Here is a 13,196-nt window from a genome sequence, read left to right on the forward strand (position 1 = left end):
TGAGAGAGGCACATCTTTTACATATTCAAGCAAATCAGTACAAGAGGTTTCTTGGTATTTGAAAGATTGTCGGCCCTCACTTTATATATGACCTTTATTCATTTATCTCTCTCCTTGAGATTCGATGGAAACTTATGTAAACATAATATATTTGACATTTTTCAATAGCTTGTTCTATATCCTGGGACAACGAGATGAGATTCTCACAAAAATTAAAATCACAAGTTTTATCAATTTTAAGAGTGAAAAAGTTTTTTAAAGTAATCAATTATATTATCCATTCGTAGTACATTCAAGGGAGTAAGTACGTACGCAGGATCTATTTTTTCTTTTTTTAATTCATAGCTATCCACAAAAAAATTCAAAAATTAAATTTTTTGCTTAAAAAAAAATCAAAAATTAAATTTTCATAAAAACATTTCAAAATCCACAGATGTTTACAAAAAATTAAGTTTAAAAAAAAATTAAAAAGTTAATTTCTTGATAAAATCAAAAATTGAATTTCAAATATTAAATGTTTAAAAAAAATCAAAAGCTATTCACAAAAAGTTAAATTTTTTTGTATCAAATATTAAATTTTTTGCAAATTTTCTTCGAAAAATTAAACTTTTTGAAAATTTGGATATTTGGTAGTGGGGCTACAGCTCCTACAGCCAACCTGCTGCAGACGCCCCAGATTAAATTATAAAAAAGAAGAAAATAATATTATATACATCACGCAGAATTTTTTTTTTTAGTCCTATCCTTTTCTTGTCTAATCTAAAAATGAGAGGTATTGTTTAGGTTATACAACTTATGCATTTATTAGATGTAGATTGGGGGTCATCAAACTTTTTTTACTGCAGGCTTGAACACTGAAAGAATGACGAGTGAGGGCCACTTAATCATACTGCTCAATATTTGAAAACAATAATGAAATATATTCGAAAAAAGACGAAAAACTAAGTTTAGCATTCCATGTTAATCATAGGTAAAGTTGATAATATTGTAGAGAAAAACGCGTGCAAGGAGAAGGAGAAAAAAAAACATATGGTATCATTGTTTAAAATACTGATGTGATTATCATCTGCCTGCTTTATTATGATTTTTGAGGGTATAACGAAAGTATTTATTAGCAAAATGTTTAATAAAGACATACTACGTATAATTGACTTGACGTTTTTTATCCGTTACAGTAGATTTAAAAACGTCGCACTCCATGAAATTGTAATTCATTATGAACCTTATTCTCAGAATAGCTAATGAAACGACAAAGTAGAGTATTTTGAAATATATTTGAAGTTCCAAATTTAAAAAGAAGGCTTTAATTAAATATAATCTACATACCAAAAAATATACCATCATACATTTATGTTAAATATACAAAATTAAACAATTGGAATCATATCACTAATAACAATAAATTATATATACAAAATATTGAAATAATCGATTGATCCAAGTAATATTTTCTTGTTCTGACATCGGAATCCAGTTAAATATGTCATACCTTTAGGTTGCAAAACACAAGTAAGACGTGGAGTTTAATCAAAAAGATAATCACCCCTCTTCTTCATGTAGAAGTTGCTATATACAATTGTGCACAGGATAGATATATCTCTACCGATGATATCTAACTAACTATGAATAATAAATCAAATGTCAAAATCATAAAATTAGACAATAAATATACTAATAAAAACATGTTAGAAATAAATCCATCTTAAAGATTTAGAGCAAAACTAATTATGTAGTAATATCCGGCGATGTTAATCCTTATTAAGGGCATCAAAAAAGATTTTCCCCCATTATTTATGCTTATATAACAATATACTATTATCATGAGGGATATACACAATTGCTAATTATATTGCTACACTCAATGCAACTACCTCCGTTGTTGTGACCATTTAAGCAGTTGTTTTTGCCTTTTATGAGTTTTCTGAACACCATTTCTTGGAGCCTATCAACCATAGCTAAGCCTTAAGTGATAAAAAAGGAATATTTATTGACTATGTAATATTGGAAAACCTAATGATCATACCCAAGTCTTTAAGTGAGGAAACTAGTCTCAGACAAGGTAGTTGCAAACCCCAAAGCTACTACCCCCATTGTTGTGACCGTTTAAGCAGTTGTTTTTTCCATTTAATGAGTTGTGTATCATAATTCTTGATATGTTTAGCTAAAATAGAATCATATTTTAGGGTTAGATTTAAAAAAAATTGAATACTTACTGTTAGATAGTACAAAATTCAGAAGAGTTCAATTTCGAAATTAGTAAATAATTTATACTTTTTACTGATAACTTGATCGTCATTTGGTGTGGATGACTCAAAACATTTTTATATGTATTTCTATAAATGGCATCAGTACCAACATCCTCCATTAATTTAATGATGGTTCCTCAGGAAGGGATAGGTTTACCCGTGTATTTCTCCATACATTTTTGAACGTAGATGATTAGCAATGGTTAAGGGTATATACATGCAATAAGCATGTTTGTGAGATCAGAGTTAAAGTCTGACTTGATGTATTCATTATTAACTTGATTTTTTAGATGAATATCCATGCTCTTGATATGAGATGAGGATAATGAGTGGCGTGGAATTCTAGACAGGGGACTAAAGGCACATTTATATCGACAAATCCGACAAGCCATCTGTTTCTCATCCGGTAAGTATTTTCCAAATTCCTGTGCCTCCATTTTTAGAAATCCAGACAGAAGGCGACGTTATTTTAGGCATTTTATTCAGTTCTCTATCGACTATCAGCATCGAATATTATATTAATATTGAATAATAAAGGCGGGAATGGTAACGTTCTTGATTGATAGAAGAAGATGTATATTATTTAATCAAAGATGCCATAAGTATTTCTTCTCTTCTCCTCGAACGCTTTTCTATTCTTACCAAAATTATCACCCTTAATCATAGGTGAGTAGTATACAAGGTTTTGCTTTTTTATACACTATTTTGTAACTTGTAAGAGTGATTGATTCAGTTTCAGCAATTTTTCTCGGGAAGAAGTTTCTTGGAGTTTCTCAACAACATTTCGAGGACTCATTTTTCTCAGAGCGTAACTTTCCAGAAAACTAAAAATATATTGATAGATTTTTTGTTTCATAGTGTTGCCGAAGATTGTATTCTTTCAAAACTGTAACACTTTGCTGTATTTCATGCAACTAGCTTTCTGATCCTTTGTTTCGACAAAGAAATACTTTACCCTCCACTTTTCATTGAAAATGCGACGCCTGGTGTCCACTTTTCTTTTTTAGTAGCGATAATGAAGGGTAAAGAAAAAGGGAACCGAAAACGAAATAAGGGGAATGATGCGTCATTGTGAGATACGTATTTTTCCATGTAATATTCAAATCGTCAAAATGGTACATTTGTAGAAAATGCTTGAACTTTAGTTTATTCTATTAGAAATAATCTTTTGCAGATATTTAAATTGTCTGTTTTTCATCTTGGTGAGTCCTTAGTAAAAGTATCAGAAAATAATAATAGGATATCTATGGTAATAATGTACAATTTCTATCTTGATCGTGATATTTTAATTTTAAAGTTGTATTTTATTAATATAGTAAATTTAAAGTATCAGCATGAGAGGTATGTAAAACAACTCTTGCCAAGTACTATTTTACACTTTCTGGATGAAGAAATTACAACTACCTGTAATTGTATAGCACATGCTGCTTTGTAAATTATTTAAATTATAAAAAGCCATAGAAAGGAGGGAGGGCTCCAGAAGAAGCCATCATTAATGCAGATGTCGTCCTCAAGGACGTCTTGAAATAGGATCTGACCAAGTCTCTGCTCGGCCATGCCAATAATCTTAACGTCAGTCACACAGCTGTGTTCAAAAATATCAAAAAGTTATGAGATAAGTCCCTGGTGAGGTTGGAGGGGAGGTCTTTTCTCACAACCTCCTATCTTCAACATTGCGAGGGAATCCTCAACAACATGAAGAGTGCAGCTCCAGGCAGAGTCATCCCCTTCTCAGACTTGAAGTTTTTGACGTTGAGTCCGTCTAAAATCGCCGTAATTACCGTTATGTCAGCATTGGGGAAATTAATGAAGACCTTTTAACGTTGGTAACTACAAAGCACCCATAATCAGGCACGTGGCTAGGCATTGTTTCCTCGAACACCAGTGTGGCGCCCCTGCCTAGTTCCTAGAAGGTTACAGGCTCACGGCAGTAATTTACAACGTACATCAACCTGCTCCCTAGGTCGAGACAAATTTCCCTTTTCTTTTTGACTGCAAATAGACAAGATGTCCTGTAGCATCCGTCACCCTAACGTTGAAGCTATGAAGGGCTCGTTGACGAGAAGTGGGCTGTCATGGACCTTAACTTCATTCGCAATACTTACAACTCTTTTCGCAGAATCCTTGTCACCATCTGTGAGGCCAATGGCTTCCGAATAGAATAATTCAATTTGACATTAGCTGTGTCCCGGGAAAAGATAAATAAAGATTTTGTATAATTCAAGAATTTCTAGCTATGTTATTTTTTCTTTCCAAGTGTATAAGTTTCAAGTTTACACCCAGTATGTATAATAGAAAGGCCGAATGATAACAAAATCCCTTGGTGGTATAACGCAGGAAGTCCTTCGAATTTTTGGCCAAGAAAGTTTTTCTGTGAAGATTAAATTCAATTGCTTTGAATGTTTCACAATCTAAATATGTTGGATTGGGGAAAATCCAAAAATGCTTAAGAATCTGTCAAATGACTCATATTCATGAGAAGGGAATGTTAGGGAATTTCCAATGTTCCTGACATGCATTGGTCACTGAAAATAACAGCAAGGCAATTACAAAGTTTTGACTAGTGTTGGATATCAAGTTCGAGTGTAGGTATCAGACAATGTGAAATATTTTTCAATAGATTTGATAAGTTTAGGTTGAACAATTAAGTGTGTTTGACTAATTCAATTATTCAATCTATTAAATAGGTAATTCGAATTTAGTAGAGTTTTTCAGATAATATTTCGGGCAAATTCGAGTAATTTGTGTGAAATGTTGGCTTTAGTGACGTTGATTTTTTTGTGTTTTAGTAATACTCGAATCCAACACTGGTTGTACTTGTAACTGCGCAATTTTTGCTGCAAAGTAAAATAATACCTCAGTACTGCTAGTTGTATGAAAGGAAAATCGGTAAGTTTTAAATCCATGTAAGAATTTGTTAATTTGAATTCTGATCTCTACAAAATTATCGAAAAATGATTCATGTTAACATTTTAGATTTAGAAAATTGAGTAGTTTTTGGAGCGATTTAGCGATTGTTGACACATCTTAAGTCTACTAATGAGTATATGGAAACATATTTAAAGTTTGATTTAGCTTTTTGTACCCCCACTCAAATTTGAGGATGTCATTTATGTAATGAAAAAACTAAGTTTAGAAATTAAAAAAAAGAAATAGTTGTTGCGAGTACTCTTTCTCATTTTTTGTTCATTATTACATAGGTATCCGTGCTATTAACTTCTTCCTCTTAAGTAAACATTTCCCCCTTCTTTTGGTTCCAATTGATTTAAATATGAATAAATACGTATATGTAAAAGGTTCTCTCTTTTATAACAGTAATTCATTTTACAAAACCATCATTTAACATAATAGTTGAAAATTTATTTTCTTCAAAAGACCAACAAATTAAATACAATCATACTATCAATAAAAAAAACCTATACATTTCACATATTAACATACATATAGGTTATAAAAATATAAAAAAACCAACAAAGAGATTTAAAAAAAAATCCTCACCAAAGAGATACAAGTGTTTTCTGTCGGCCCTTATTTATTCGGTCCAATCTTAAGACAGGTCCTTAGGACTGTCAGTCCTTGAATTTTTTATACTTTTGTTAGTTTATTAAGCCAAATATATTTATATAAATGAGATATTTATTAAGTGCAAAAATATTCCTATTTTCAATATAATACAAACATTTTACTTCGTAATATAATTTATTAAATTATATTAGGGAATATTAAAAAAAGGAAAAACACCATCAATGACGTCACATAATATCAACTTTAACTTCTTTAAATGCCAAAAAGGGTCTGGATTTGTCAGGATGCAACTGGACTGGACCCCGATTCTAAATAAGGAACGATACAAGAGAATATATAAAGCATGAAGAAAAGGGTTATTTTAAATAGGAATGATAATAAAATAAACCAAACAAATGATCATTTTACAGCAACAATTATACACAATTGCTGAAATTTTTGTAATGTGTTTTTCTACTGTTTTATGATAAAACTTATAGATTTTAGATTTTAAGCAGAGATTGATGGATAAAAAAATTCTAATTTGTTTAATATATCCCTGTAATTTTGATGAAAAATATTGAATATCTTCTGCTGATAAGATCATAATTCTTCGAATATTTTCCAGTTCGATAAATTTCGCTTAAGGTAATTGATGTACCACATAGGCATTGACACTATTGATGTCAAAATTCAAGGACCTCGACGCTTCAGTTAATGTTTTCTAATGTGGAAGACCGATCATTGGAAAGCTTTTGTCAACATTATGGCCCAGTTATAACAACTCGACTATACGCTGTCCTTTCAGGCTTGGACATATATTTATCTCGAAACCTTGTTACAATTTAATCTAAGAATTCATCAAGTTACTGTATTAATTATACTTTGAAGACGGGGTAATTACCGAGATGAATCTAAAAGGCAATGTGAATACAATTTTTTGAACCTGTTCATAAAGAAATCAAACCCAAATCAGTATTTATATACAAAAATAGCAGGGAAGTTGAAACATTTTATTACTTTTAATGATCACAAGTACTTTTTCTAAGAAATGCATTCAAAATTATTTAGTGATGGTTTTTATAAAATAGAGCTCTTTACGATAAAAATAAAATAAACAGATAAATGGGATTAAAAGACGCCATCGGCGACATTCTTGGATGGAACGGAAGAGGCAGGAGAGAAAGCTGAGGATGGAACAAATGGAGGAAAAACTGATCTGCAGATAGGAGAGTTCTCAGCTGGAGTGGCACAGGCGTGATTGGACCAGTAGCGTCCTCTGAAACGTTGGGATACCCGAAGATCAGGACATGGGCTAAATCCATCATATTTGACATAACACCACTGAGCTCCATTGGTAGTGCTATAAAGTAAGAAGAAAGAATGATAGATTATACGTATATCTACGGATCTCTATCCAGTTGCCTTACCTCCTGCAGTTTCCGTATGTTCTTCCTCTTGAATCTCTGAACTGTAGAGAAATGCATTGGCAATTACAGTCATCTCCTCCAGGAGCTGGAGCTGCAGCAGCTGCTTCTTGGATATTTTGTGAATGAGAAAATCCCACAAGGACTGCACTCAAAATAAGAAACTTGATTCCAAGACTCATGATTCAGTTTGAATAGAAGTTGTTTGGAGTTGAAGAGAACAAAATGATATAAGTATCTCATTAAATATACCCAGGACCTTTTATATGAATCCATATCTGAAGATTTAAAAAAAAACCATGTTGCGTTATGATAACTTGTCGGATTTATAGAGAGGGGAAATTCGATTTTTTTAATTGGGATTTCCCTCTTAGTATCTTCAAGAATTGTTCATTTATTATTACGTACCTACAGGTAGTAAAAGTAGTTTTTATGGGATTATTTTCACAATGCATTAAATATACAGGAGGCCCCCTTATAACGCGCTGTTTAGGAATATTATGACTCCGCGTTAGCGTGTTATATTCCCCTTCATATCGCCGTTTTTTTATATTATAATAATGCATTATAAAAATAAAAAAAACCTGGACACAAAGATGTGTGCAGCCTGGAGTTGTCTTGATAAAATGCAAATTCTCTCCTATTTGAGTTTCGGTGATTGAATATCTGCCTGGAAACCTCTTAAAATGTATTCTGCTCCTCTAAAAGTTTTACCACTATGGGTAATTTTAGTAATCTTCAAAGTTCCAAATTTTTCATTTTTCTTTTGCTTTTTTAATCTGTAACTAGTTTTTTTTTTTGTATTACTTCCTTCTATCTTCTTCCTTCCTGGAGAACGATTGGAATCAGATTTTTTTTCTTCGGTGGAATCCAAATGAGCTCGAAATTCTGCAATATTATTTAGCTCCAAGTGTAGCATCTGTAATTTTGTAGCATTATTTACATTGCTAACCTCTTCACTAACCTCATTAATTGTAATTGAACGATTTATGGAGTTATTTCCATCATATATTCTGAGCAGACCATTATCATCATCTATCATAAATAAATGGCTTTTCTGGGATCCCCTATCAATATTATCCTAACCAAGATTCAAAATACTACCTCGATTATCTATTGATTCCTTTTTGATGTAACTACAATTTCTTCAGTACTATTTGATTAATCCATTTTTGGATGGCTTCGTTTGAATTTATATCATACTCATCTGTCAAATTGAGTGTGTCAGCATACAATGATACTTCTCCTACTACAAACTCGTCTTCCTCTTTCAGATTATCAATATTTCCAACTGAATCTTTGTTCTGAATTAGAGCCTCTGTTCTATACTGAGCTACTCTCCGCCCAATGAAGGTCGTCAGCACGCAATGCTACAGTCTCTTTTCCATCTTTAAAGATATTTATGTTTTTAGATGAATCTTCGTTCTGAGTTAGAGCTCCCTCTAATACTGAGCTACTCTCCTCATTCCTATCATGAAAACAATTTCTTACCAAGGATTTGCTTGAGGGCTGTTATCGTTTTCTTGAATTTCCATCCTTGAGTGGTTATATCCATATTTGGTAGGACCAAGAGCAAAATAATTTTGGTAATATTGTAACTCATACGTAGTAAAAATATAATTAAATATCTATACTTTGTGGATTATTTCAAAACACATCATGCAAATAACTGCATAGCCGGACAAGGATATGTATTCAAGAAAATAATAATGGATGAGCGAATATACATAATATCAGGCAAGAGCAGGCAGCTCTATTGGAAGGGCACAGCTCTTGCCTGTTTGTCAATCTATGGGTACATACTAATGTGTTGTGTACTTATAAAGATTAAGGAATTAATGTAATTATTAAAAAAATATATTTTTTTCGCAAAATAGCACTAATATATTTACCTAAATGACATCTATAGCATTCAAACAATACCTATTTATCATATTATCTGTTCTAGGAGAATTCGCCTTGAAGTGTCAACCTTGTACATATTCGCCTAGTAACTCTTTTTACCATGTACTGATTTGTCTTGCGTCGTTTTCCTCATTAGACTTTTTTACCTTGGATAATAAGAAAGAGAATGCTACTTCTTCATAGTTATATAGAATTGGTAGTGGATTTTTTACTGTTGTATTCACGTTTTGAAAAAATTGAAAGAAAAGGGTAAACAAGCTAGACAATCAAAATTAGCATTACCTTAATTTGTAGGTTTCAGTGTACTTGGAAGGATTAACAGAATTACGACTAATACGGTCCGTTGCGAAGAATCATTGCAATTCATATGCAGTCCAGTTCTTCATCAAAAAAATTCAAAAAATGATTTCAAATTGAAATGGAAGTATTCAATAACTTCAGCTATAAAGGATATAAAGCACTTGTAGAAAAAATAAGAAATATTTTAGCTTGTAAGGAAAGTCTTTCATTTTACTTGATTTTTTTGAGGAAAATATTCATCTTTTTATTGATTGTAATCAAGATAAAGAAAGAAATAATTCATTTTTCAAATGTTGAAATGTTTGCATCAATTTGTTATTTACTTTGATTTTCATATCAAAATATGACACTGAATCGTAGTTATACCCTAAAAACATGATTTTTTTAAAAAGGTATTAAAGGCCAAACCTGTAGAGGTGGAAAGTGTAATGGTCATTTTTGTGTTCTAAGGCTTAAATAACAATAATATACCTATGTAAGTTTCAGCCTGTGGGCCATGGTGTTATGTGTTGTTAATATAGAATTGTTGTACTTTATGACGTTAAAATCTGTTTGTCTTGCCTAGCAGTCGGTACAGTACATTAAATTGAAAACTCTAGTAAGCCCAATTACATGATGATATAACTTGCGTACGACCAGTAGTACTTGTGCCCCAATTTGAGAATTACTGTTCTATGGTATTGCTTCTCAAAGTTATTTATTTCAAGAGGAATTAATAAGATATTCAAATCCTTGGAGAGCACCATTAAAGAATATAGTTTTCATATATATCTTATCTACAAATTATAACTTTTATAAGCAAATTGTAGAAATGTCAACCAAAAAATGAGATGAGGATAGTGGAATAATTGAATATTCCATCCGGATGATCGACATTTTATTGTTTTAATTTTTGACCAATTTAATACACATTACCAAGATATAAGTATTTTGTGGCAAATTATAGAGAAATAATCGCACCAGTTATATTACTTATAGATTCATAATAAACATGTAATTTTAACAAATTAATATGAATTGATAGTATAAATGTATAGTTGGTTATTAGAATGTCCAATGTTAAATCCTGCATTTTAAGACAAAGAAATTTCAATTTGTACAATTTTCTTATATAAGTTGCAACTTGTACACAACATAAACGATATAATGGAAATATAAATTTTACAACCAGCCGTCTATTCTCAAAAACGCTCAGTTTGAGATACACATGTCCAATGTATAAAAACTAAATTAAGGATCTCTGAAAATCTTCCTATAATATTTTTTTACTTTTTTCGTCTTCACAATCTGCGAGTTTATACATACATACATACATATATTTCAGGAAACCTTTGCCTCTTTAAAAAACCACTTTATAATAAAGTTCTTTAATTCTTCTTTTAGAGACACATGTTATCACCACGGCAATCTATCAAAAAATGATCAAATTTGAATAAAATAAAATAATTATACAAATTGGTTTTCCTGTTCTGTACGTCCTTTTTGTATCTTGCAACTTTTTCTCCATAAAGAAACAGAAAAAACCCGGTTAATATCAATGGTTCAAATGTCATAGCTGCGTTGTTTTGAGGAAGCACTGACTTGAATTTTCTGTAATTCTCAGGTATTCTCAATTTCTGCTAGCTTTACTTCAAGCTTTTCCTTCGCAGACTTGTTCATGTTGTTATGTGTACTGAACAAGATCAATAACGCCAGTTTCATGTTAAGATAATAGGGATGGTTGCTCATTTTCTTGAAACAGAGGTTGCCAGTTCATAGTTTGTCTGTTCTTCTTCGTCTAATAACTCTTAGCAATACCAAGAATGCTATAAGCTATTAAAGTCGAGCGATTGGCCACCAATTTTTGATATATCCAATAAACAAGGCAAGTTCAACTGTTTAATATAAGATTTATTTAATATGAATAATTAAGTGTTTCACATTTTGGAATAGTTCTTATTTGTTCACCGGAAATTCTTTATATATAAATTATGAACGATGATGAAACAAAGACAATGTTTTTCTTTCAGCCAATTAAATGAAGTATTTTCAAACATGTTCAAGAGGAAACATATTTGAAATTGTATGTGATGAGGCTTATTCTTTTGAAGATTTATTTTGTCGAAAATTTTTTCAATGTAATGATGAAAAATTATTTCCATTACATGTCAACAATAACTCGATATATTCTTGTAAAAAGTGAAAATATTTATGTATATAAAAAATAACTATTGTTAATAATATTTTCGACCAGTAGTAGAGTCTCAATACCTCAAAATACGAGTCCAGTCAAGTCGTGAGTCTTTTGGCACGTCATAATAGTGAGTTTAGAGGCTCGAGTCCTATTGAAATCTTAACCTTGTTGACTAGAAATCAAATGTGGCATGAGCAAACTATAAAAAAACAGCTATTATCCTAAAAGTGGTGTAACATTCTCTAGCTTGTTGTTTAAAAATGGCAAATGAAAGTTGTATTAATTTTCCCACAAGACGGCGCCACCTTCTGTTACTTTCTTATTTAAGTAAATAACGCTTATGCAGGGACGTCCGCAGAATTATATATATGTATTTTTTTAAGGGGGAGGGGCAAAAAATGTATTCCTGTTTTTTGTTTTGTTTTTTAATAAATTTTTCTAAAAATGTTTATTTAAGGTTGGCTACAGCCCCTGCATACGCCTCTAATAAGAATTTAGTATAATTCAAGTCCGAGTCAAGAACTATGATTATTGAGTTATAATTATAATTAATTGATAACCAAGTAATGTATTCTACACTTCACATTTATGTCTATGAATATAACTAAAGAAAACAGCACGCATTTTGATGAACTTGTGTGAGTCATTGAAGTCCAGAAATAAAAGATGTCTTTGTCTTTTTTGTTGTTGTTGGTGGTAATTGGGGAAAGTTGCAACATCCTTCTTTTCTAGAGCGTCAATAAATCTACAAATTAGACTATGGTGAAAATGGTTAAGAGGAATCGTGTTTCATCAAGACAACACCAGGCTCCACACGCCCTTGTTGGCACACCAGAAGCTCCAAGTGCTGGGATGGGAAGTTCTTTTCTATCCACCCTACAGTCCAGACCTGGCACCAAGTGACTAATGCCTGTTCTTGTATACGGCCCAACGCGCTAGAGGGTACACATTTTGTCTCAATATGGGCCTGTGAATTTTGCTTGGGCCTATTTTTCCCCGATAGGAAAAATGTCTTTTATGCAAGGGGGATTATGAAGTTGGATTCTCATGGTCAATAAGTTATGGGATAATTGGATTGTTATAACACTTCTTATAAAGCATTACAATAAAACAAAAAATGTGAGATTATTTTTTCCTCAACCTTTTATATTATTTATCTTTATCTTTTACATACATCGTTACGCTTCATTAGAATATAGATGGAATATGAATTGTATATGTACATAATATGCAGCCAAGTTGAAGTCCTGAAGAGAGTTTTGTGAGTAAAAGGGGACGCGTACTCAATTGAAGTTCATGTAACATCTTTTCACTCTATAGTACTGATATGTGATCAATAAAAAATATAATTCGATGTAAATAAATCTTAAATGCAATTTGCCATGAAAAAAAGCTATAATTTCTAAATACATATATTAAAAAATAGCAACTATACTTAGCTATGTTAGACCTGTGACATAAACCTTGACTTGACTTTGGTAGTCAAACATATCTATAAAACAGTTGTTTATTTTTCTAAAAATGAAAGTATGTTTTGAAATTTTCATTTTGTCATAGTTCGACAAAAAATAATAAATTTTTTGAAAACATAATAATGAGACTAGCCACTAAATAGCCGTCTAAATGCTAATAGCCAGAAAT

At 31.4% G+C, this 13,196-nt stretch overlaps 1 protein-coding gene across 1 annotated transcript; it reads right to left on the bottom strand.

The window, feature by feature from the left end:
• Window positions 1-6,742: 6,742 nt before the first annotated feature.
• LOC121115782 (uncharacterized) lies at window positions 6,743-7,415 on the bottom strand. The gene is made up of 2 exons (XM_040709948.2): window positions 7,181-7,415; window positions 6,743-7,113 (listed from the first exon to the last, which is right to left on the bottom strand). Exons 1-2 carry the CDS (start codon window positions 7,357-7,359, stop codon window positions 6,882-6,884), a joined length of 411 nt encoding a protein of 136 aa, XP_040565882.1. The 5' UTR covers window positions 7,360-7,415; the 3' UTR covers window positions 6,743-6,881.
• Window positions 7,416-13,196: the final 5,781 nt, after the last annotated feature.

The sequence above is a fragment of the Lepeophtheirus salmonis genome, chromosome 1 (genome assembly GCF_016086655.4).
Source record: "Lepeophtheirus salmonis chromosome 1, UVic_Lsal_1.4, whole genome shotgun sequence".
Classification (NCBI taxonomy): domain Eukaryota; kingdom Metazoa; phylum Arthropoda; class Copepoda; order Siphonostomatoida; family Caligidae; genus Lepeophtheirus; species Lepeophtheirus salmonis.

Excerpts from the sequence above, each read along its gene's own strand:
- LOC121115782 (XM_040709948.2), bottom strand. The coding sequence starts at position 7,359 with ATGAGTCTTGGAATCAAGTTTCTTATTTTGAGTGCAGTCCTTGTGGGA. Across the intron at positions 7,114-7,180 it reads ACATACGGAAACTGCAGGAG|CACTACCAATGGAGCTCAGT; the intron begins GTAAGGCAACTG and ends CTTACTTTATAG.